Below are 25743 nucleotides of genomic sequence, written 5' to 3' on the forward strand. Positions count from 1 at the left end.
AAGAGTAACCCCTCGTTTATATACAGAAAAGTGATGAATGGATTATTGCACAGTTAACAGTAGCGGTTGAGCAACAAATAGTAATAAGTGAGTAAATGTTCATAATGCAGAATTATTGTTTACATGTTGGCTGATGATGCAAAAACAACTAGCAGTGCTACGTTATGTTGTTTTTTGCATAACAGAGTCTGACTGCTGTAGGGATGAAGGACCTGCGGTAGCGCTCCTTCTTACACTGAGGGTGCAGCAGTCTGCTGCTGAAGGATTCATTAATCCTGTTAATATCTGTGAGTGTGCAAGTTTTTAGAGAACAAAAGAAAGAAATATAAAGATATGCACAGCTTATCAGGATCAGTGCTTTCGGTGCGACAGGGAGTAGTGCAATCTTCAGCAGGGATTGATTGGAAGGCGTGACCTCATGACATTATTGATACTCTGTCATGTGCTCCTGTGTCCTTTTTTTTCTCAGGTAACACATTAGAGGGCAACGTAAGCTGCTGCAGTGTGTGTATACAGCATTATCATCGGCTGCATACTTTAGTCATGTCACATAGCTTCCCGTGTATTTACGTTCCAATTCAGCATCCGAATCCTAAGCTACTACATTCATTTGTATGAATCTGTAATGTGTTGGATTAATCTTTAGGATTAACAGCAGACTCGTGACATTGTGAGGTAGTTCCCATGCTTTGTGATGGTGAATGTGTCCTTTCTCCTTTCTGTGTCAACCTCCTGTGGGCCTCTGTTCTGACCCCTTGGGGTGCTGGCAGAGTGACAGGTAGCGAGCAAGTGTGGCTTGTTTACGAGCAGCTGGCTGAAACAGGAAGGACAGGACACAGTGTTCTCCAGCTCTCAAAGATGTTCTGCCAGCTCAGTGTGGAGTTTTGGGAGCAAGGTGGAATCTCATTTGTAGTTCATACACTATACCTACCTTTTCCCCAGCAAGTCACTGTAGGAATCTTGTAAATCATGGGTTTACATTGTCATTTATTCATTTAGCAGACGCTTATAATCCAAAGCGACTTACAAATAAGGAAATACAAGCAAAGCGATATATCAAGCATAGAACAATACAAGTAGTGCTACTATACAAGATCTGTTAATTGAGTTCTAGAAGAAGCAAAGTGCACAGAGTAGAGGTGTAAGTGTCAGAATAAGGTGGTTTTAAAAAAAAATTTTTTAAGGGATTTGCATCTGAGTATTTAAAACAGTCGTAATATTTACGGTTGTTAGTGTGTACGATTACTTTTCAGCCTGTGAAAATGGAGGGTTAATTCGTAAACAGTTAATGCGTTATTTTTTTTTAAATCCCTTGAATTAAAGCTGAAAGTCTCCTCTTCGATCACATCTTTGATGGCTTCATTTGTAATCCGTTGTGGTGGTGTACAGAGGCAAAGCTGCGAAGATTGTGTCGCTGTCCAAATACTTCTGGACTGACTGTATAATCATGAGCTCATATGTTTCTTACATATGCTTAACGCTCCTAGTCATGTTGCATATGACAGGCCATATGAGTATATAAGCGGGGCGGCTGTGGCTCAGGTGGTGGAGCGGGTTGTCCACTAATCATAGAGTTGGCGGTTTGATTCCCAGCCCACTTGACTCCACATAATGAAGTGTCCTTGGGCAAGAAACTGAACCCCACATTGCTCCTGATGGCAAGTTAGTGCCTTGCATGGCAGCTCTGCTACCATTAGTGTGTGAGTGTGTGTAAATGGGTGAATGAGACACAGTGTAAAGCGCTTTGGATAAAAGCGCTATATAAGTGCACCATTTACCATTTATATAAGTGTACGAGTTTAGTGTATAAGTGGGATCACTTACGTCCTTATTATTGATGTCTTTCTAACATTTAGAGGAAGGATTGTTTAAGTCATTTCTTTTCTCTGCTTCATGGATGAGTTTCTTTTCTGCAGTTTTAAGGTGCAACAGTACAGCACAAAACAGAAATGGGGAATCCTCATAGAGTGGTGCAGTACCTGTTGTTGCTGCTCGCTCACGGCACTTGCAGTTAGGACAAAGTGTAAATGTAGTTGCTGTAGCAATAACCATAATCCATAACGTCTAACATTCTAGTGGCTTTTAGAGTGAAGGTTTTTTTGTTCGTCCTTTTTGAAGTACCTTGAAATGTTGCATTAAAGTACCTTACATTACATTAAATTTGGTCTTATTACATTACATTGCGTTACGTTTGTAATGTGGTGGTTCAGTGGTTAAGGCTCTGGGTTGCTGATCGGAAGGTTGGCCATTCAAGCCTTGGCACTGCCAAGCTGCCACTGTTGGGCCCTTGAGCCAGGCCCTTAACCCTCTCTGCTCCAGGGGTGCTGTATCTTTTCTCTGACCCCAACTTCCTAACATGCTGGGGTATGCAAAGAAAAAATTATTTCACCGTGCTGTAATGTATATGTGACCAATAAAGACTCATTATCATTATCATTATCATTTGAAGCTGCATTACAAAAAGTACCATGTTGCTGTCTTGAAAAAAAAAAACACTCAAAGTAGCGTGAATGCTAGACTTACATTCAGATGGGGTTTTTTTTTGAGTATGAATAAACCGAATAAGCTCTTGTATGTGCCTCCACTTGATTTCAGCTACATGACCCCATTTGGAAATCGAATCCCTAGAATTGTTCTCTAAAGCTGGAACTAAAATACCACTAAAACAGGTCCGTATATCAGATTATAGTTAATGCAATGGATGGTTTACAGTATTATAACAGGGTTTACACTTACGGTGTGTACAGACTCAGAGGAGGCTTCTGTGTAACATAGTGTAGTGTGTGCGTAAATGTACCCTGAGTGGCTGTAAAAATAGCTTCCCAGCTGAGAAATCTGTCACCAACCAGCTGCTGTTATGGCATCAGTGTTGTGGAGTACAACAGATCAAGCAAATGTGCAAAGGAAACAGAATTCTATATTTGGCATTAACGATATAACCGAGCAGAGTGCAACAAGAGTACAACAAATCCAAGTGCACATGACACAACAAGCAGGTTTCCATTATCGGTGCTGTTGTGCGTCTTCACACTGGAAATAAAGGAACTGCAAGAGCTTTGGTGTGCATCCAAGTGCAGAGGATCTTAACATGTTCATTAGAATCGCAGGGAAATGACGATTTGTATTCGGATAATCCCGAGGTAAATAAACAAGTCGCGGGAAACGATTTGCTGGTAGGTGCTTTCAGAGCAACAATAAAGTGTCTGTTCCCTCACATTCTCCAGCATTATGAGGAACGCCGCGAGATCCAGTCACATCGCTGTGGGGCGTCAGGATCGCCGTGTGTTAGTGGTGTGTCCAGCAGCATCACGGTCACCTCGCTGCACAATTAAGTTGTAGCTCAGAGTGGATCGTGTTTCCTCTCCTCTGCTCGAATGCTCTAGAAACAAAACAGCACCGCTTCAAGTTTCAATTCGGTCTGCTCCGTTAACGTGCAATTTCCACGCGGAAAATCAATCACATCTTTGATTGCTTCATTTGTAATCCGTTGTGGTGGCGTACAGAGGTTTTAATGAATCCAATATAAACATAGTACAGCAGTTAATACATGTCATTATTATTACCAGTCCCTCGCTCGGTCTACAGGGGTCCGAAAATTCAGGAACTAACGGGTAAACTTTGAGGGGAAAAAACATACAGCGGCTGAGAAAATGCTTCGAGCGTAAATGTGAACGTGTGCAGCACGTGTTGTAAAATACGTGCAGTTTGAATCTTGTCGGCTCCTGACTTTTCAGGCACCTTACATTATATATTAAAGGAAACATAGATTAGATAACATAGATAGTGGATTTTAACCTGCATACAAAAATAAATACATGAATAAACACAAGTCATGAATTAATAAATGAACCAATGCCTTTTTATGCATTTCATAGAGTTCCAAGGCTGCCCAAGGCCTGGTGGGATTAAAGAATCTGGGCAATACAGTGAGTACCACAAGCTTTTTATTTATTTCTTTAGAATTAATTTTTTTTTTTAGAAAATTTCAGTGATGGTATTTTTAGAGACCACATGGCTGTTTATCTGATCTCAATTCTTAAAAAGGGATCATCTGAATTAGTAGCAGGGAACAAGAACATCTTTGCACGTAGTGTTTAATCTGTTTAATCTGTCATAGCTTTTATCTTGTGTTCCAGACAAATCCAGCAGGTCAAAGTGTTTGGATATCACTTTCACATTCCTTTTTGGTCGCTCCACTCAAGCTTATTTTTCATGCTATCTCATTGCCTTGGAAATTCAGTTAGGTTGCTTTTGCCAGGCAACAGTAATCAGGTGGTCCAAAAATAAATCATTAGGCCTTTCACACTAAACTAGACTGAGCCAGTAGTCTCAGTGCTCTTCCAGTTGATACCCAACCCTTTTTTTTTTTTTTTTTTTTTTTTTTTTTTTTTTTCCAAGAGCTTTCTATGACCTATAATTTGGTAGCGTTTAAAGTCCTGTCTTTTATGTGGTTTTTTGGCAGTGCTTTATGAACTCCATCCTTCAGTGTCTTAGCAACACTCACAGTTTGCGAGACTACTGTCTGCACAACTCCCACCGCCGCGACCTCAACCGCACAAACACTGCACTGATGGAGGGTAAGAGCACTTACAGGATTTCTCAAGTTAAAAGCACAAGCCCTGGGCATGACCATGCTCACAGCAATCCTCCATCTCTTCCATCACAGAATTTGCCAAGCTCATTCAGACGATGTGGACGTCGTCAAGCAGCGACGCTGTCAGCCCTTCCGAGTTCAAGACACAGATCCAGAGATACGCGCCCAGATTTGTCGGCTACAAGTAAGTTTGACCAGAACCTTACGCTCTCATTGAAACCTGAACGCTAGGAAGGAAACAGTCGGTGTACAGTTTCTTAGTCTCTTTGTTGGTTCTGTTATACGGCTAATACTGACAGAAATACTCTGTGTTTTCTAGCCAACAAGACGCTCAGGAGTTTTTGCGCTTCCTGCTCGATGGCCTGCACAATGAGGTGAACAGGGTTACAGTACGGCCGCGTGCCACCACAGAGGACTTCGACCATTTATCGTAAGTGTAAATGCGTGCATTGTGACTTTGACTCAGGCTTCTTTATCATAGTGGCTGGAGTTCTATGGAATTAAATTTGGGCCAAAGGTATTGAACGTCACTTCTCAAGAAACGAACAGAAATATACAATGAGAGGAGGAAAACACTGTGAAACTGAAAACAGTGAACCCCGTGGCAGCACTTGTACATGATCTTGAAATAAACAGCGTTCTTTGTTGACAGTTTTCTCAGCTTTGTTTTATGAATGGTTTATGAACGCGCTGCCAGAATTTTCATTTAAACTTTCAGACTTCTTCGTACATTTAAGTTCGCCATTCTGGGGCTTCACAGCGACTTACTCTCATTGGCTAGGGAGATTTACATCGACAGCTTTCTGATCAGGAAGTAGAAACATCGGTGGCGTGAATTTTGGAGAGAGCGGTTTTCTGTATAGTTATTGTGTTTGTACTTTGCAGTGAAAATTACTTACTTAATCAGTATATGAGCTCATAATTAATGTTTGAGGTTTGGGTAGTGTTATACGACTGTTTAATGGAGATGAGCTCTCAGGAGCAGCACGGAGCATCGTCATCCTCCTCCTCCTCAGCCGGACCCGAATCTCACTAGTCAATGAGAGGAATTCAGAGTGTTTTATACACTCTGTGTATATTTTCAAGTTACATTCAATATTTTTGGGGCGCATGGTGGCTTAGTAGTTAGCATGTTCGCCTCACACCTCCAGGGTCCGGGGTTCAAGTGCCCCCGGGGTCATGTGTGTGTGGAGTTTGCATGTTCTCCCCGTGCTGCGGGGGTTTCCTCCGGGTACTCCGGTTTCCTCCCCCAGTCCAAAGACGTGCATGGTAGGCTGATTGGTGTGTCTAAAGTGTCCGTAGAGTATGAATGGGTGTGTAAGTGTGTACGTGATTGTGCCCTGCGATGGACTGGCACCCTCTCCAGGGTGTACCCCGCCTTGTGCCCGATGCTCCCTGGGATAGGCTCCAGGTTCCCTGTGACCCTGAAGAAGGAGTAAGTGGTAGAGGATGGATGGATGGATGGATGGATGGTTTCAATACTTTTTTTACATTCAACACAAATTTAATTCCATAGAGTTCACTGAAGCTTGAGTGAGCAGCAAATGGGTCTGGGGTCAAAATCAGAGCTTTGTAGCAGAGAACGTGTATAACTGAGCACCAAAAAGAAGGTCAGAGCGTATTAGATCTAACATTTCTTGCTGATGTCCTGAAGCAGGATAGCTCATCGCAAGCTGAAGCCTGCTATTCATTTTGTGGATTATTTTAAGCTCAGACAGTTTTTTTCGGATATCGGATCTGATCCCTTATGTTCCCGAGAATATGAGGAAAACAAAATCTATAATCATTTTAATTCAATTTAACTCTAGATTGAAAACCTGCTTGCTTTACCTTGCTTAGGTCTATGTGTATTATTCAATTTTGATTTTAGTCATGATTTTGCATTTTGATTAGTTCTCTATATGTGAACCACTATGATATATTGGCTAGAAAATGGTAAATAAAGATTATTATTAGTGTTGTTGTTGTCGTTAATGTTGTTGTTGTTTTTATTGATATTATTATTGCTGTTGTTGTTGTTATTATCATTATTGTTATTATTATTGTTGTTGTTGTTGTTGTTGTTGTTATTATTCAGTGAGTTTGTTGTACAGAGTCAGTGACTAACTCTGGGTTTCCTCGTGCAGTGATGATGAGAAAGGGAAAAAGATGTGGAGCAAATACCTGGAGAGAGAGGACAGTAAAATTGTAGGTATGTTTGAGTCCACTCACAGGTTTATTAAGTGTGTTACAGCAGAGAAATCACCAAGCTCTGCTGCATCACAGCTCGGTAGGATTGTACGTATGCCTTCCTGGTTGACCTGCATGAACAAATCTGATATAAATATAGTTCAGCAGTTAATGTATGTCATATCTGGTGTGTTTCACATGTGCTTGTATGTGTTCAGACTTGTTCGTAGGGCAGCTGAAGAGCTCTTTGACCTGCACCGAGTGTGGCTACTGTTCCACTGTGTTTGATCCCTTTTGGGATCTTTCCTTACCAATCTCCAAGGTCAGTTCAGCTCGGCAGCTCTCTCTCTCTCTCTCTCTCTCTCTCTCACACACACACACACACACACACACACTATTGCTGTGCTCTGTCATGTAAATGCAGTACAGTGAGAGGAAGAAAGTGATGTATGACAGTGTGTATTGCACCCAGAAGGGCTACGGAGAGGTCAGTCTGATGGACTGCATGCGACTCTTCACTAAAGAAGATGTGCTTGACGGAGATGAGAAACCAGTAAGGCTGCTCTGATTATATCCTGCCTGCTTCTGTTGATATTTGACTTTTTTTTTTTCAGAATAAACTAGTCACTGTCCCTAAAGATCATATTTCCCTCTGTCTCCACAGACATGTTACAGATGTAAAGCCAGAAGAAAATGTACAAAGAAGTTCACAATTCAGAAGTTCCCTAAAATCTTAGTGCTACGTATCCTTCTGCACGACTATTTTATAATGCACTCTTTTCATTTATTGATTGATTTATTTTTAATAGAAGAAATTCAGGAGGATTTATTGTTTAAAATGTTTAAGCAGTGGAAATAAGTGCCCCGAAACGTCTGAGTGAAAGCAGTTACACTCTGAGAGCTGGGAGAGGGAGAGAAGAAACATGATATGAGATTATTGGTAAATGTTATTTTCCTCCTGTCTGTGCTTGCATGGTGGCGTAGTTAAAAATCAGATGACGTTTAGTGGTAATCAAAAGTCATTACATGAATTGAACGAAGATTATGTTTTTAAAAAAAGGACGTCTTTTAAACGATTAATACTTATGAATTATTCACAATATGAGCAAGGACATTAACAAGGCAGTTTTGATTTCAGGTTGTCTTTAAGTATCATTACTTATAGATCCTCTATGCTGTGACAGATACGTGGTGTATTTACAGTGCCCTCCACTAATCTTGGCACCCTTGGTAAATATGAGTAAAGAAGGCTGTGAAAAATTCACAAAACCACTCTGCTCTCATGCATATCAAACAATTACAAACAGAACACAGGTTTAGTAAAAAAAAAAAACTTTGTTAAATATAGGTGTGCAACAATTATTGGCACCCTTTTAGTCAATACTTAATGCCTGATGAGTTGGAGAATACATGGCAAGGGATCTGAGACCGTTCCTCCATACAGAATCTCTCCAGATTCTTCACATTTGGAGGTCCACGCTGGTGGACTCTCCTCTTCAGTTCACCCCACAGTTTTTCTATGGGTTTCAAGTCAGGGGACTGGGATGGTCATGGCAAGACCTTGATTTTGTGGTCAGTAAACCATTTTTGTGTTGATTTTGATGTATGTTTTGGATCATTCTCCTGCTGGAAGATCCAACCATGGCCCATTTGCCACTTTCTGGCAGAGACAGTCAGGTTTTCATTTAATATCTGTTGACATTTGATTCCATGATGCCATGTATCCTAATAAAATGTCCAGGTCCTCTGACAGAAAAACAGCCCCAAAACATTAAAGATCCACCACCATATTTAACCGTGGGCATGAGGTACTTTTCCATATGGCTACCTCTCTGTGTGCACCAAAACCACCTCTGGTGTTCATTACCAAAAAGCTCTATTTTGGTTTCATCTGACCATAGAACCCGATCCAGTAGTTCCAGTAGTGTCTGGCAAACTGAAGACGCTTGAGTTGTTTTTGGAGGAGAGTAGGGACTTTTTTCTTGAAACCTTTCCAAACAACTTGCGGTGATGTAGGTGACTTCGGATTGTAGTTTTGGAGACTTTCTGACCCCAAGATGCAACCAACTTCTGCAATTCTCCATGTGTGATCCTTGGAGATTTTTTGGACACTCGAACATCTCGTGCGTTGAGACAATATAGACACGCGTACAATTCCAGGTTGATTCATAACATTTCCAGTTGACTGGAACGTCTTAATTATTGCCCTGATGGTGGAAATGGGCATTTTCAATGCTTGTGCTATTTTCTTATAGACACTTCCCATTTTGTGAAGCTCAACAACCTTTTGCTGCACATCACAGCTCTATTCCTTGGTCTTACCCATTGTTATGAATGACTAAGGGAATTTGGCCTGTGTGTTACCTCATATTTATAACCCTGTGAAACAGGAAGACACGGTTGAACAATTTCCTGTTCCTAGTCACCCAGGTGTACTAAAAATGTAATAAAAATATCAATTGGAATATACTTCTAATTTGTTTTTCTCATATGAATTCATGGTGTGCTAATAATTGTTGCACACATATATTTAAGAAAGATATATTTTTTGGATAAACCTGTGTTGTGTTTGTAATTGTTTGATATCCATGAGAGCAGACTATTTTTGTGAATTTTTTGTAAACAAAAGATCAAAAGGTTAAACAATAAAGACAGTTTTTCACAGCCTTCTTTACTCATATTTACCAAGGGTGCCAATATTATTGGAGGGCCATGCGTACTGTACATATCACCAGTTTCACCAAAATGTTTCTTGACTGACACACTGGATGGGGAAACTCTTTCCTTGATTCACACGTTCAGATTTGAAGCGTTTCTCAGAAGCTCGAGTCAGATCCAGCAAACTGTCCACTTTTGTCAACTTCCCCATGAAGGACCTGGACCTCAGGGAGTTTGCCTCTGACAGAAGCAGTTAGTATTGTTACATGTTAAAAGATTCATATAACAACCGTGTCTTATTTAGCCCACCGTGTTTGTATATGATACAGAACTGCATAAAAAAATCCCATTGTATGCATTTAAAACTAAAAAAAAATGGTTCTACACAAGTTGATACAAGTGAAGTATAAACACCATCATTCTGTGACGCAGGGTTTTTACAAGATTCTATATTAACTAGACCACCTTTTTGCAGCGACAGACCAATAAAGCATGTAAAAATTCCACAGACTTCTTCCGTACAGATTTATTTCATGAACTATTCAAATATAGTAATATGTTTGCTCTTTATTAGTCCCAGAAGGGCTTTTTATTCCTTTATTCCTTATAATAAGGATAAAAATGACATCATTGATAATCCTACTTTTTTTTAGGTTTGAATTAATTAATTAATTGATAATAAATAAAACGTTGTTAGTGGTAGATTGTGATTGCAAAATAAATACAGTTTTTTTTTTAAGTGAAAATTATACAATAAAATAATCTGAGGTACAATGGGTAAAATGTAGGAATATGAGTGCAAAGGACCGTCATGTTCTGTCGTATTGTGCTTGTGCTGGTTCGTACTCTGCATTGCTGTTCTCAGTGTTTACACATCAGTATTCTCGCATGCTTCACTGTGTCTCCAGGTAGTGCCGTGTATAACTTGTATGCAGTGTCCAATCACTCCGGCACCACCATGGGCGGGCATTACACGGCATACTGCTGCAACCCTGACTCAGGAGAATGGTACACATTTAATGACTCCAGGTACTCATACGCATGTATAAGACAAGCTAGAGTTCTGGATTTTCCAGATCTGACCTGTATGACATTTTTCATCTTCCAGCTTCCTTTTCTACCAGCTATGATTGTTTTCCTTTTTTCTCGCTCACTTTCCCCCATGATGACATTTTTTTTCTTGGCGAAAAGCGACTCCCGTTTTCATTTCTCATTCATTCTCATGAACACATCTTTAGATCTGACGGAGCTTCCTCCCATTTGATTCTGTGACTCTTCCCAGTGCTGGTTCGCCTCCAACATCTTTGGCATTTGTACCCACGTTGGAGCCTTATTCATGTCCGGCGTTTGTGGGATTTTGTGCAACAGTTTTGATTTTAGTAAACGGGAAAACAAACATACACCATGAAGAAACAACAAATACAGTGTTTATCATGTTGCATAATCGTGGTTTGAAATGATTATTAGTAGTATTAGTATTGCTCGTGACTAGGGTTTTAACAGACTGACAATTTGACCAGTAGATTTTACTACAATATTTGTGGTTGCATACTGTTGTTTTATGAATTTAGCATTTAACATTATATAATTTAGCGTTTGTATGCTTATTCTAAAGGAATAAAATAAACTAATAATCATTTTGGGATGTCAGTGATTTAGTTTGACTTGAAACAGCTAGCCCCAGTGGCTGGTGAGCTACAAGCATCATGTCAAGCCATGTACGCAAGACAGACATGCTCTGTAAGACTTTTGGAAGTGTACGGGTTCTCACTGTTCTCTGTTCTCTTTCAGAGTAACGCCAATGTCCTCCAGTCAGGTGCGCAGCAGTGACGCATACGTTCTGTTCTACGAGCGGTCTGGCTTGTGAGGGCTCACAGGAGACGGAAGGAGTGAGGTCACGCCCCCCGGGGGTCATCACCATCACGCAGCACTCCTCAGAGAAAGAAGACAGCGGCGCCCTCTGCTGGACACCTGTCGGAAATAATCGTAACGTCCTTACTGGCGCTCTGCCGCTGCGTCCAGTTCATTTTCATTGGGGAGGTCCGGAGTGTCCTGATGCCTCCATGTATGTGTGTGTGACTGTGCGTTTATGGCTGCGTGTGTGTGTGTCTGTGTGTGTGTGTCTGAGGGCAGCTCCTTGGGAGACACTGTAGGGTAATAATACCCTCGTGACACCGTTTCACAAGTCTCTCGCTATGCACTGCAATAGAACTCTGGTCCCGACTGCGCCTTGTTCAAGATCACGTGCCTCAGCGCACAGACTGGTTTAACGTAGAAGTGTTTTACAGTGTCGACTGTATCGTTTTTATTGGTATTCTCAACACTTGGAGGGAAATGAACTGGTATGAGGCTCCCTCTGCTGAGGGAGACGAGATTTACAACCTCAAAGCTGCAGCTCATACACTAATTTGAGCCCATCGGTTTGTTGCACATCTCTGCTTTTTATTCAGCGACTTGGTTTTGGATTTGTTTCACTTGTCATTTTCTCCCAGTCGCTATCCACTCCATTCTCTCCTTCCTTTTAGTCTCCTGAGGGCTGAAAAAGCCAAAAAAATAAGAAGGTCGGTGGAAGGTGCGTGGTGGCTGCTACTGATCTGATACTCAAATGCTGTGAACGAGAGGACAGGCGAGTCCAGCTGATTATAGTTCACTCGGTAGTCCTGATCATACAGATTGGTTTATCCTCGATTTCATGCCATTGAACAACATGGAAAGAAGGTTTTGGGAGAAGAAGAAGAAAAAAAAAAACACTATCTGTATATTTTTATATATGATGCAATATAGAGAATGTACTATACTGTGGTGCTGAAAATGACCTGTTACTGTTTTCAGTTTAATTTAACAGGAGAAAGAGAATGGATACTATTTATGCTCACGTCACATTTTAACAGTGGCAAACTAATATATATATATATATATATATATATATATATATATATATATATATATATATATATATATATATATATATATATATATATATATATATATATATATATAAAATGTATGAAATAAATTTTAGAGAAAGACCTAACTTTTGTCTATATTTATTCAGACCTTGAATTCTGATTATGTAAAGGTTGATGAATTTTAGATCAGTAATAGGATAGACAGCGACTTCATTTGTTACCCAGATGGTACAAGTAATGTCCTCTACTGCCCCCCTCAGGCAGAAAACTATCTGTACGTAGACATCAGTCCATCCATTTTCTGTACTTCTGCTACACAGATTGCAGGGAGCTTGAAGCCTATCCCAGGGGACTCTGGGCACAACGTGGGGGACACCCTGGACGGGGTGCCAACCCATGGCAGGGCACAATAGCATACACACTCACACACCCACTCATACTTTACAGACAATTTAGAGATGCCAATCAGCCTACAACACCTGTCTTTGGACTGAGGGAGGAAACCAGAGTACCCCGATGAGCAGGGAGAGCATACTTAAAAATTAATTTGAATACTTCTATTTTAATTATGCGTACTTCAAACTCTGGAAATAAAGTTTATATGCATTCTAAAAATTCAAGCATGCATTCTTATTTTTTAAGTATGCATGTCAAAATTTAAAAATACATACTTAAAAACAAGTTTGCAAAATAACTATACTCGCAAAATCCAGTGTGTTTTTATTCCACAACATTTGCTCTATGTCTGTAAGTCTCAGGGTTAAAAGTAATATTTAGGACATGGGGAAGCTCCACTTCTTTCATGGCTGCCAAGAACGTGGGGTCACAAAACAGTTAACTGCATGTTTTAATAAATGCATTTCTTCACACTGATATCATGGAAATGTGATTAAAACTATTTCATTGCACATATTACTTGGTAGCTGAGCAGTTAAGATGTTGGACTACTGATTGGAGTTCAAATCCCAGCCCTGCCAAGCTGCCACTGTTGGGCCCTTGAACAAGACCCTGAAATGCTCATTTGTATAAATGAGATAATTGTAAGTTGCTGTGGATAAGGGTGTCTGCCACATGCTGTAATGTAGTATTTCTGTTCCAAGGCTTTCACCCAAAAACTAGATATTAGTTAGGTTCATTGGTCAAACCTTAGATGTTTACTATTCCTTATATGGAGCATCAGAGTCATGCTGAAACAATTCATTCAATCATCTACATATTTGTCCTGCTCTGAGTCACAGTAGTCTCACAAGTCAGGCTTTTAGATAAACCATTAAGTGGCATGTTGTCAAGAGGTGGGAGAAAACTGGAGAACCTGTAGGAAACAGGAACACTTGGAACGTTAACTCATAACACTACCCATTACGCCAACTCACCACTGCAGCTGGAGCTAGCTAAAGTTTAACTAGCTTACCATAAGGATTAGTTAACAAAGCAACTTTTACCTAATTTACTGATACATAGAAGTCTTTAAGCAAATAAATGTGAAAGTACACCAGTAAAAATATGTACAAATATGAAACAATAACTATGCAAAATATGTATGCTTTTTAAAAAAAAAAGTTTTACACAAATTAAGTATGGACACAAAGTTTATAAGCATACATAAAAATAAATATGTATACTAGAATTTTAAGCATGCATGCCAAAATTTAAATATACATACTTAAAAATCAGTTTGCAAAATAAATACAGATGTGGCCTTTAAGAAAGCGCGTTTTTTCGTGCGGTGTCACGCGATTAGTCACGTGTGATCAGGCGGTATACTGCAGGCATGGTTCTAAAAATTTCAATTCATTTGTTGTGCTTCACACAATAACCACCAGGTGGCGCATGGAGCAACACTGTAGCAGAACAGTACGATAAAAATGGAAAGTGGTAGAATGGTTCACATGGAAATATTACGTTTCTCATCAAAACTTATGACAAACCTAATTTTTTAAACAAGTTTCTAATTACAAGATTATGTAAAATATAATGTGAGCATGATATGTAAGGTGGTTACTGTATCTGTGCTAAATTAGCACTGCAGTAACATGCCTGAATACCATGGCCATGACCTGGTTTGAGTCTCAGCTCAACTGTTTTTAAATGAGTGGGGTTTTCACTGTAGAAAGTTCATGGAGGTAATATTGAATGAATTCCACGTGAACAACACTGACTTATGCATTAGTTAACTAAACAACGTTTACCTAATTTAGTGATACTTAGAAGTCTTTAAGCAAAAAAAAAAAAAAAAAGTGAAAGCACAAATCAGTTTAAAAAATAAATAAATAAAAAGTTGTACACATTAAGTATGGACACAAAGTGAATATGCATACTTTAAAAAAAAATTCTAGTATGCATGCCAAAATTTAAATATACATACTTAAAAATCAGTTTGCAATATAAATACTCCGTGTGTGTGTGTGTGTGTGTGTGTGTGTGTGTGTGTGTGTGTGTGTGTGTGTGTTAGTTAAAGGAAACTGATTAACTATAACAGTGTCGCCAACTGGTGAAGCAAAGTATTTTAGCAGACCTGGGAACTGGGAATAAAAAAAAAACAAATCAAACCACCATAGAATCATAAATCCTGTAGCAAAGCTGTTCAAAGTAGGCAGATCCTCTGTTGTGGTTTATCCAATCACACACATTTATGTACATTATTCGAGGATTCTCGAGAAGCGTAGATACAGGTATCATGTACTGAACAATGAAATGAGAGACGAACATATTATATGATTAGTACTGATCTGTAATCCCACTATCTGCTGTCCCTCAGAAGAATATGGGTTAGATTTTGAGTCTGGTTCCTCTTATTGTTTCTTATCTCAATTTAAAGAGTTTCTCCTTGCATCTCTCACCTCGATCTTGCTCAGTAAGGATCTAAATATAAACCCCCATCAGGAAATCTGACAATAGACAGTGCCTACTGTTAAAAGTTCTGATACTAATACTAAATAAACTTCAATTTAACATTTTTTTTTAAAATTTATTGTTGACAAAATTTTTCTAATCTCTTTAAATAATGTACAGTTGAGGTCTTACGTTTACATACGCCTTTGAGAATTTGCAAAACCTTAATAATAAAAATGTTAAAAACCAATAGGGATTATAAAAATTGTATTTTGTTTATTATTTCATACTGCCCTGAATAAGCTATTTCACATAACAGATGTTTACATATGGTTCACAAGACAATAACTGAATTCACACAAATGAACCAGTTCAGAAGTGTACATACGCTCGATTATTAATACTGTGTGTTGTCACCTGAATGGTCAACTACGTTTTCATGTTTTGTGATGGTTGTTCATGAGTCCCTTGTTTGTGATTACCACAGACTATACTTTCGAAACTTTTTGCAGCAGGAAGAAAATAACAGAAACCTGTTTACTCAAACTTCACTTAAATAGGCATCTAAAGGCAGTCGTTTCCCCAAATGTGTTAATAAACTAAACTCTAAATCTATAGCATTCCTCCTTTTAAAAATAGGGCTTGTGATATTTTGGTGACGGAGACACAAACACTGGAATATGTTTTGTGACGGTGCATGGATGCCATCTCAGGAAAACCTCAGTGAAAGAAGCAGAACTGCTTTTTACTGGATTGCTCCAGTGATGGAAAGTTCGGGAACACTAAACAAGAACAGCTTTGGTACGACGTTCGTTCATGTTTCAACATAAGACCTTTATGACACGCATCCGGTCCTGACGTATTGCTCTCATAACAACACTTTTCAATGATTACAATGTTTAATTTATTACAGAATGGCACATCATTCTCTTAACAGTTTATAGTTTAACATTTAATGTTCTAGAATATCTGAGAGGTAAGTTAGTTCCGGGTATCACTTACGCCATATGCTTTTTTCCCCATCTTATGCTATTTTTTTTACTCTTTCTCAAAATTAGTAAGAAAAAAAAAACCCAGTTTGTCAGCTTACTGTGAGAAAAGCAAAGTCCTCTGTCCTGAAGACTCTACCATCGCAGAAAATGTGTACGGATATAAAGCACCAACACTTTCCATAAATGTGAAAGAAACATCTCCTTAAACAAAGCTTCAGCATGTCAGTGATTCCATGTTTTTGGTACGTTATGTGTGGCATCAAACTGTTACTATAGAAACAGCAGTTTCTACTGTTACTATAGAAACAACAGCAGTTTCTACTGTTACTATAGAAACAATAGCTGCATATTATGGGCATATTCATATAAACCTGCGATTTGATTTTCAGCCGTCACTACTCTCACAGCTGTGCTGTTATAGAAAATGAATCAATTAGATTCAAGAATTCACTAAGAGTATAAGCGTCATATAACATCGTTTTGCGCAGTAAGTCAACATCAAACAAATGCCTCCTTCGGTTTGTTTAATCACATTTTATTGGCTACCAGCTGCTATGGTGAGAAACATGATTAACCAATCAGAATCATGCACTTTTCATGTCAGTGTTCCGCTACTACCCGCATGTTATTTGAATAATTTCCAGTGGAAACGGAGGTATCTTCTGTCCTACGGCTGTTAACATTATTAATATGGCACGATTGACGGATGGTAGATTATGCATAAAATAATTAAACCACAAAATCTGAATAACACCAACATATCTACCGAGTGGCAAACACCAGAAATGCCAGAGCGCATCACACTTAGCAATTTAATTTGACACATCTCGCAGTGATTTTTGTTTGAACATATTTCTTCAGCTCCCAACATTAATTCCTGGCTACGTCACTGAGTTCAAGGAAACTACAGACGTGGTGGATAGATATTAGTTTGGGAGTACAAATGCTGGAGTATTCCTTTAATAAACCCCATCCATCCACCCATCCATTTTCCATACCGCGTATCCTATACAGGGTTGCGGGGGGACCTGGAGCCTAACCCAGGGGACTCAGAGCACAAGCGGAGGACACACTGGACAGGGATCCATTCCAGGGCACAATTGCACACACACGCATTCACACACTACAGACAATCAGCCTACCACGCATGTCTTTAGATTGGGGGAGGAAATCAGAACCCGGAGGAAAACCCTAAAACACGGGGAGAACGTGCAAACTCCGCCCACACAGGGCGGAGGCGGGATTCGAGCCCACAACCCTGAAGTTGTGCGGCAAACGTGCTAACCACTATAATTAATTAAGTCTACTAATGAGTCTGGAAGACCACTGGATCTGCTGATTCATTGACAAACGCCTCATGGGCAATAACAGGATGTAAACCACGACATGACAGACCACTTAGTGACACCAGCCATGAGAAGAGGCAGTTACAGTTTACATGATATAATTATATATAAATGATTTTATTTGTATACTGGACTGAACTACTGTTCTTATTGGTTGTCCTGTAACAAGTCCCACGTTATAAAACCTACATTTCATGTCCATGCAAAATGTACAATGAACATGGTACAATGCAGAAACAGAGCAGTGCTGCAGACGGCTCTGATGAACCCGAGTGGATTTTTTTGACCGAGTTGTCTCAGTGAAACGATTACAACATTGTGTCAGGAAAGAAAAAAAAAAAACAACAACAACAAATAAACAAAACAATAAAACAGGAGCTTTGAGGTTTCCATTTCACTGGCTGTGTTATACAAGACAAGGGTTGACTTCAAGAAACAGGGAATATACATTCTACAGGTACTTTCCACAGGTTCCACTCACTCTCTACACCAGGCAATTCTAAAGAACATTCTGTGTACATGGCGTTCAGAGCCTGAAAATGGACAGACATCTACAGGCTACAGGACTGTGCATGGATTCGATAGGATATTATAAAACGAGCCAGGAGAATATCTTTCTGGCATCCCCCCTCCCCCCTCCTGTACAATAAAGATTTGTGAAGGTAAAGTCTGAGAATAAAATATATATAAACCACAAAATGGATACATCATCAGTGCCAGTGCAGAACACCAGGAGGTTCTTATTAACACATGTACAGGTGAAAGCAGGCTACTTTTGCAGGGCTTTCAGTTCAGTTTTCTTAAACTGGCCTTTTGTGCACTTCAGCATTGCCAACACAAACACACACACATATACATACATACATACATACAGTATCTCATATATACATACACTCACACCCACACACAGCGAGCCAGGGAAAGGAAGGCAGAGCCAGCTCGGCTGTTTACTGCCTGAGAGAGTTCACATTAGCATTTCTGCTTCGTATCCTTATCCGCCTGCACTCCAAAAGAAATGTACTTCATAGAGCACAGGTTTTCTGAATTCTGAGCTGCCATCCAAAGACAAACATGAGGTCTCTTCCTTGAGGGCTGCATAAAAGTCTGAATGGCAGTAGTTGGCAAGTATCAAACTGCTTTTAAAAAAAAAAGAAGAAAAAAAGAAGAATACTTGTGCTCTTGGATTGAGTGGCAGGGAATCCCATGACTGCTCCTTCATTCCCAAACGAACAACAGGCTACACATCGCACATGCACATTCAAATATTTACACAATGCAAATTTCAGTTTATACATACATGTTTTTTTTAAAAATCCACTATTAATATAAACATAATGCTTGTTTCTATAGTAACGAATGAAAACATAACTACTCAAGTATCTTGACCGGTATTGTTGATGAACGTCACGGCTGATCCTGCTCGCCGAGAACACTCTCGTCCCGGTGCGTGACCAACGTTTTAATGTCTCTTTACAGCCTGTTGAACCAGGCGGCAAATCAAGCCATGGAGAACAGTTCAGTGTGGGTCTTTTCCACATCCGTGTCAATAAAGTGCATTCAATTTTTAAAAAATAATTACGTTACAAATCTCAGGCTACCGTGCTAAAGACAGCCGAGTACATGTGTTCTAACTGCAGTCCAACGCGAGTCTGACTCGACGAAAGCATCCAAACATCACGTGACAACATTAATACCCTCCTAAAACCAATAAATAATTGCAACACCATCACAGAATACAGTATTGTTTTTAAAAGTCATTAAAAAAAAAAAAAAAAAGACCAGTCCTCAGTGTAAAACGATGGAAAAGACGCGTTCTGAGGAAAACTGCTGAGGAGACCGCTCGCTGAGTCCAGTGCCTCTTTCTTCAGAATAGAAATCTGTATTGTTGTTGCATTTTATCTTTGGTAGTGACTTGGTGGCAGAGGTCCTTTATGAAAAAAGAATACTTGCTCTGGTGGGTCAGGTGATTTCGTGAAAAATAATACGAATTTAAAAAGGAAAAGTGGCTCGGGCTGCTACGAAGTCGGAGAAGCGGGAGTGAGGGCATCCTCTAGTCTGAGCGAGTTGGAAGGAGGACGGTTCCTGTCGCCAGTGGTGGGGGTGTGTGTGTGTGTGTGTGTGAGGGTTCTATTCGTACAGTGTGACAGTGCAGTAACACAATGCAGAGATCCTCCGGTCCACACTCGCCTTATCTGTTTACACACACACACACACAAACAGGAAAAGACACATTATAAGCATGGAGAGGACTGAAAGAAAGAGCAGATACAGTACCCGAATTCCTCCTATAGAACGTTTTCGAGCCAGAGACATGTTTAACTGTAAAATACATTGCATAGACAGCCTCAGGACATGAACATAAATCTTTTTATTCTTCAACTTTCCACCAGCGGAACACATCAAGGCAAAACATTATTTACTTTAAGCTTTATTTTAAGTGTGTGGTTTCATTTTGGATTAAATCCATTCAAAATTCAGGCTAATAGCAATAATAATAAATATAACTTTGATAACATTGGGGTGTGAGTAGTGATGCACCGAAATGAAAATCTTTAGACAAAAACCAAAAAAAACGAATGAAAAGGTTACTTTAAAAGAACTGCCTTTTTGTATAATTGTATAAATATTACGCAATTATCCGAAATAATAGAAACATCATTCGAATCATTTTCATGTGTTTGAATGAATATCGACTGAAAAAGTACAAGGCCGTGAAATTAACAGCACTTTTTATCAAAAGTCAAAAATATCTAACAAAATTACAATAAAACTCTTTAAATATATAGATTTTAAATATCAATATATTCATTTAGTAGCATTCTTCATGTAACATCTAGGATCAATGTTTTAACCAATTATCTAAATACTGAATTTTTTTAGCAAAATATTATGTGCAAAATCAACAGTGAAGCAATTAATGAACTAAACCAAACCTCCAACTCCAACTGTAAACCTAGAAGTGACATGTTCCCCTGTACCGCTAGTTCCCCCAACCCCTGGCCCTACCACAGAGAACCGCTCTACTCTAGTAGGTCTCGAAGTTCTAATTAAACGCATAGTGTCATACTCACACTTGGCGACGTTCTCTATGTCTGCCGGATCCTGCAGGATCTTAGCGAGGCCCTCCAACAGCATGGCGGCTTTGTTATAGCGGTACGCGATGTCCTCGGTCTGCTGGAACATTTCGTCCAGCGCTGCCGACTGGACCTGTCCCAAACACAAGGCCATGTCAATCCTTTCTACAGAAACGCAGAGACGCGTGTACGAGTGCATGCTATTGTTGGTCTTGCTCACCATCTCCACGGCATGGTTGTATATGAGCTTCTCAGCAGTCACGCTGTTGATCTCATCCACAAAGCGCTGCTTGTCTGAGAAGAAGTGGTTGAGTTTGTCCGTGAGCTGACGGCACAGAGAGATGCAGCTCTTGTAGCGCTCATTCAGGCTTTTAACCACTGTGGGAGAAAGAAAGGAGTGGAGACTGAGGACATTCTGCTGTTTCGATGATCTGTCTTTTCTTGGCAAATGACATTTGTAATTATTTCGGTCAAATGTCAGTGCTTATTGTCACTACACTACTTTAGAATAGGGCAGAGGTTCCCAAACAGCAAGCCACAGATCAGTATCAGGTTGAAACAGTGCACCAGTGATGGCGTTACGTTTCCCAAAGAGCGGCAAAGACTGGCAAACGCATCAGAGACTAGGAAAGGAGCTTTCTGAACAGCTAACACACACCAACGTGTCTCCAAATATACTCTGGATGACAGGGGTTCCATTTAGCCTCAGTAACAAACGTTTTTCCCCAAAATTCAGTCCCTTGCCAATTTCCATAAGACAGCTACCAAGCAGGGATGGTGAAGGCTAACAGGTGCTTCCTTGGACACGTCAAGCCAACCACACATGTCTTTTTCACGTGGTTGGCTGGCTTCATGCAGCGTAACACATTGTTGGAGGATGCAATCTTCTACATACACGGGCTCCTACAGTAGGAACTCATGATTGGCTAGTGTCACTGTGACTGACGGGGAAAACGAGTATCTCTTCCATTCCTGTAACCGAGACAGCACGGCCAAATTTGCTCCCATGAATGGCTGTTTTATCATTCCAATTCACAACCACTCGATGGTGGTTCTAAAAAAAAAAAAAGAAGAATGAGGAATGATTATTGCCAAGAGCATCATTCTAAGACTCTGGAAATCAGAACCTGTCCCTCAGTTTACGACCTGGTTGACTTGTCTAACGGGAATGTTGCACATGGAAAGAGTCCGGTATGGAGTCATGGGTAACCTTGATCAATTTTACAGTATATGGCACCATTTCTGGATCATCTTGCCCAGTTCAACGCCAACACTGATCAGTAATGCTGGGCATAGTATGCAAACACACACACACACACACACACACACACACACACACACACACACACACACTTGCTCACCTTGTTTGACAGCAGTGGAGGGGTTCAGCTTGGACGACTTGATCTGAGCTTTGGCCAGGTGCAGAGAGGACGCAAGCAACTGAGCAGCCTTCATGTACAGCACCAGCTGCTCCACTTGCCTACAGTGGGTGATATGATGAGGAGTATAAAACAGTGCTTGAATACGTGTGGTGTGCAGTTTTGTGCAGAAGGTATACACCTTCTGTTAACACGGTAACGAATTTCTTCCATTAACATACCGGGTTAATTTGAGCACAATGTGAATACTATACGTGGGGCAAGTGGTTTTTTAGTTCCTGTTTTTTTTAATGAAGACAAATATTCAAGTATAAATTCAAATATAAACTCACGTGGCTCAGTTTAGTTGAAAAACAGATTCAATTAAGTCAAATTCGGAATTCATTTCTTATAACTGGTGAAATAACGGATCAGAGTGCTAAGTGTTAGTGTGTGTGTGTGTATATCTCACCCCCACTCCTTGCTGAGCTGGCTGATCTGGTCCACCACCACACTCTCCTGAGGAGGGTAAAGCGAGGCTGCAGAAATTCCAAGATCTGCACCTCCTGCTCTCACAGCGGCCATCTCCAACACACAGTCCGTAAAGGACAGCATCATCCGCAGGTGCATTAGTGTGTCTGTGTGCTCTCTCTGAAAAAAAACACACACACACACACGTGTCAGGGTACGTGCAGAGTTCTAGGGTCGCTCTGTATTTGCTATTCACTATACCTTCCTCAGTTTTAATGGATATATGGTCAACTATACACTACCGGTTAAAAGTTTAGACACACTTGACTGAAAATGTTTCTCATGATCTTAAAAATCTTTTGATCTGAAGGTGTGTGATTAAATGTTTGGAATCGGTGTTGTATACAGAAATATAATTGTGCCAACATATTCATTTCTTTCATTAGAAATCTTTTATTTACAAAACAAAATAATTTTTTAAAGGGATGACTTGGAGCAAAATATTCTGAAAAGCAGCCAATAAGAGTCCGGCGTAGGTGTGAACTCCTTTAATACTGTTTAAAAAGCATCTCAGTGAAATTCCTCAAGAAATCAGTTGAGAAAATGCCAAGAATACATTTCTGGAAATTCTAGGCAAAAAGGGGGTCTACTCTGAAGATGATAAAATATTAAATTATTTTGATTTATTTTGGATTATCACAACATAATTCCCATAGTTCCATTTGTGTTACTCTAGAGTTTTGATGACTTTATTATTACTCTAAAATGGGGGGGAAATAAATAAAGAATGAGTGTGTCTAAACATTTGACCGTTAGTGTATAACAGAGTAAACTATGTAACACTTAACTCTTTTAAAACAGGGCTTCTCGATGCCAGTCCCACTTCCCTACAGAGCCTAAAACTTTCCCTACCTGATCAGCTAATTATCAGGTCCATCATGATTTGATTCGTGTGTGGTGATAATTAAAAAACATTAATGTGCAGTGGACTCAACTGTACTTGAGAACTACTGCTTTACAATGAATTTGGCCTGCCTTGCGTTTTACACACAAAAGTTAGCCTCTCACCTCCATCAGCGTCTCCTCTGGGAGCTCAGGGGCCTCGAAAGTGATAAACCCATCAAGGCTGGGTGGAGAGGTGCCGTAGGGGACATAGCGGAGGCTGCTGGGGGGAGAACTACCCATGGCCATAGCAGGAGGAGAACCCATGCATACCTTTCCACTGTTGGAGTACAGCGAGCCTGCTGAACTGTTGGACCCCACTGCGGAAAGACACACACACAAATATATCAACGATTATACCTACATGAACAATAAAGTGTAAATGAATGGGCTGGCGTTATTTGAGGCTTCACCAAGGTTATACCACAAACCCAGCTGCCTTAACTCACTAGTACTAATTTAATAGCAAGTGATACCTTGAGGACTTGAAAACTTGCATCGATGCCACACAAGTATGGTCTGAATAAATATTTGGATTAGTTAAAGACGATGTCACAGCTTATTGTTTGTAACAATATTTAGAATCTGTGCAGCAGACAGACAGCACACAGCCGTTGATGGCCAGTACCAAACCCAAGCACTATTGCTATTTATGAAGCCTATGCTGTTGCTGATGCTGGTGCTGATGCAGATGGTGATGCTAGTGGTGATATGTTTGGCAGTAGCACGGTGAAGCTCTCACCTGATGTGGTGCGAGGGCGTGTGCTCAGGTGGCTGCAAGTGGGAGGGGTGCTGCTGTTGGGGGGCGAGCCAACTGTGAACACTACAGTACGGGGACTCGCACTACCCACTGCCAAACCACATGACCCTGCAGGGGCTGAGGGTGGCACACACACAAACACACACACAAACACACAAAACACAGGGGTCACTCACACACTCAAGCCAAGACCCAGGGAACATTACACACACACCAAAAGCCAACCAAAGAGGCCCATGCAGAAGCTTTTAGATGTGGAAACATACTGAATGAGATTTAGAAACAAAACAACAATGCAAACCTACATGAAAAATAACAAACATACAACAGCAGGGATTCCGTGCCATGCTTTCTTGTTTTCTCTAATTATTTTCTCTTCTTTCTCTATTACCTCAGACTAAAGTTCCCCACTTGAGCAGGCGCACCAGTGTTTTTCCTGTGCGCGTAATTTGAATTGAAAGTTCCTGATATGGTCGACACAACTGGGGGACTCGTAAAAACGACATGTCATATCCTGATGAAGTAGAAGATGGGTTTTCCAAAAGGTATCTTACCCATCAGCTGAAAACAGGCATTGTAACCCTTGACCCCTCTGCTTAAGGATGAATTTTCATCCGCTGTTTAGTTTGTAATATGAGTGAGTCTGACTTAATAAGCTATGTGCATTCAAAACAGTCTTTAGCCTTAACCCTCTTACCCCTAAGTTCCCACAGTATTATGTCCCATAACCCTATATTCCCCAGAGAAACAGCACACCAACCCTGAGTTCCTGGGCCAAAATCAACATTTTAATTGTAACATTTTTAGGCCTTGAAACAACATATAATGATGTATTTGTGTAATATTACTTTGAAAATGAAGCAGTTCAGTGTTTTTACTAAACTTAGAGCACAATTCTTAACTAGAGAAATTACGGAAAAATGCTCGCTAAAATCCTTATACTCATTTAGAAGTACCATACGAGCATCAGCGTGGTCAGTGCCTTTATAAATAATAAATAAATAAATGCATTTTAGCGCCAGAAGTCAAGTTTCTGGTGATAATCAGACCAGCAGGTAGTGTTTGTACGAATGCACAGAAATGGTCCCGTTATGACTCCAGACCCCTGCAGTGTCAGTCGCACTGGTTAATGCTGAAGATGAAGACGGATCATATACGGGTCTGAATCAGGAGAGTTTGCGTCACTATCAGTTTCGGTTTCGGTTTCAACATTGCCTGAACTTTCACTGCTGTCACTATCTAGAATCCTCGCTCTCGCCTGTGTAACTGTGTATGTTTTCTTTTTTTTTCACTGTTTTAGATGTACCTGTGTTCACTGAAGGTGTAACTTTAGCTGGAACACGATTAGCTTTTCGCTTTGGCATTTTTAGTTCTCTTCTACTAGTACACCAATATTCACGCTTGGATCAGCTTCATCGTAATGCCGGCGTAATAACGTAATCACATCGTGACGTCATCAATCATCCGGGTCAAATAATAATAATTAAATAAGTAAGGAATCATAGCAGAGTAATGCCGGTACACCGGCCTTACGAGGATAACGTTTACACTGTAAAACCGCTATATCGTCCTTACGGGGATTTGGCATAGACGACCAAGCCAGTATATCGTCCTTACGGGAATAGATCAAAGACGGGC

General features: G+C 40.2%; 2 protein-coding genes across 8 annotated transcripts in view; one reads left to right on the forward strand and one right to left on the reverse strand.

Moving 5' to 3' along the window:
* usp2a (ubiquitin specific peptidase 2a) overlaps window positions 1–11981 on the forward strand; it is a 28621-nt gene extending 16640 nt beyond the window's left edge. For 4 of the 6 annotated variants that reach the window (XM_017490292.3, XM_017490295.3, XM_017490293.3 and 1 more), the window contains 11 exons: window positions 3876–3926; window positions 4463–4577; window positions 4667–4778; window positions 4914–5024; window positions 6721–6785; window positions 6982–7085; window positions 7236–7316; window positions 7428–7506; window positions 9566–9673; window positions 10330–10450; window positions 11213–11981. In XM_017490292.3, the coding sequence (XP_017345781.1) occupies window positions 3876–3926; window positions 4463–4577; window positions 4667–4778; window positions 4914–5024; window positions 6721–6785; window positions 6982–7085; window positions 7236–7316; window positions 7428–7506; window positions 9566–9673; window positions 10330–10450; window positions 11213–11288 (1023 nt within the window). In that variant the 3' untranslated portion in view covers window positions 11289–11981. The remainder of the gene's footprint in view (window positions 1–3875; window positions 3927–4462; window positions 4578–4666; window positions 4779–4913; window positions 5025–6720; window positions 6786–6981; window positions 7086–7235; window positions 7317–7427; window positions 7507–9565; window positions 9674–10329; window positions 10451–11212) is intronic. The other 2 variants (XM_047161343.2, XM_017490298.3) reach the window with 1 other exon arrangement.
* Window positions 11982–17598: 5617 nt separating this feature from the next.
* ulk2 (unc-51 like autophagy activating kinase 2) overlaps window positions 17599–25743 on the reverse strand; it is a 37217-nt gene continuing 29072 nt past the window's right edge. Inside the window, exons 21-27 of one of the 2 annotated variants that reach the window (XM_017490284.3) lie at window positions 24088–24222; window positions 23472–23665; window positions 22405–22583; window positions 21936–22054; window positions 20795–20952; window positions 20572–20707; window positions 17599–19692 (exon numbers count right to left, since the gene is read on the reverse strand). In XM_017490284.3, the coding sequence (XP_017345773.1) occupies window positions 19628–19692; window positions 20572–20707; window positions 20795–20952; window positions 21936–22054; window positions 22405–22583; window positions 23472–23665; window positions 24088–24222 (986 nt within the window). In that variant the 3' untranslated portion in view covers window positions 17599–19627. The remainder of the gene's footprint in view (window positions 19693–20571; window positions 20708–20794; window positions 20953–21935; window positions 22055–22404; window positions 22584–23471; window positions 23666–24087; window positions 24223–25743) is intronic. The other variant, XM_017490285.3, reaches the window with a different exon arrangement.

This window comes from Ictalurus punctatus, chromosome 17 (genome assembly GCF_001660625.3).
Source record: "Ictalurus punctatus breed USDA103 chromosome 17, Coco_2.0, whole genome shotgun sequence".
NCBI lineage: Eukaryota > Metazoa > Chordata > Actinopteri > Siluriformes > Ictaluridae > Ictalurus > Ictalurus punctatus.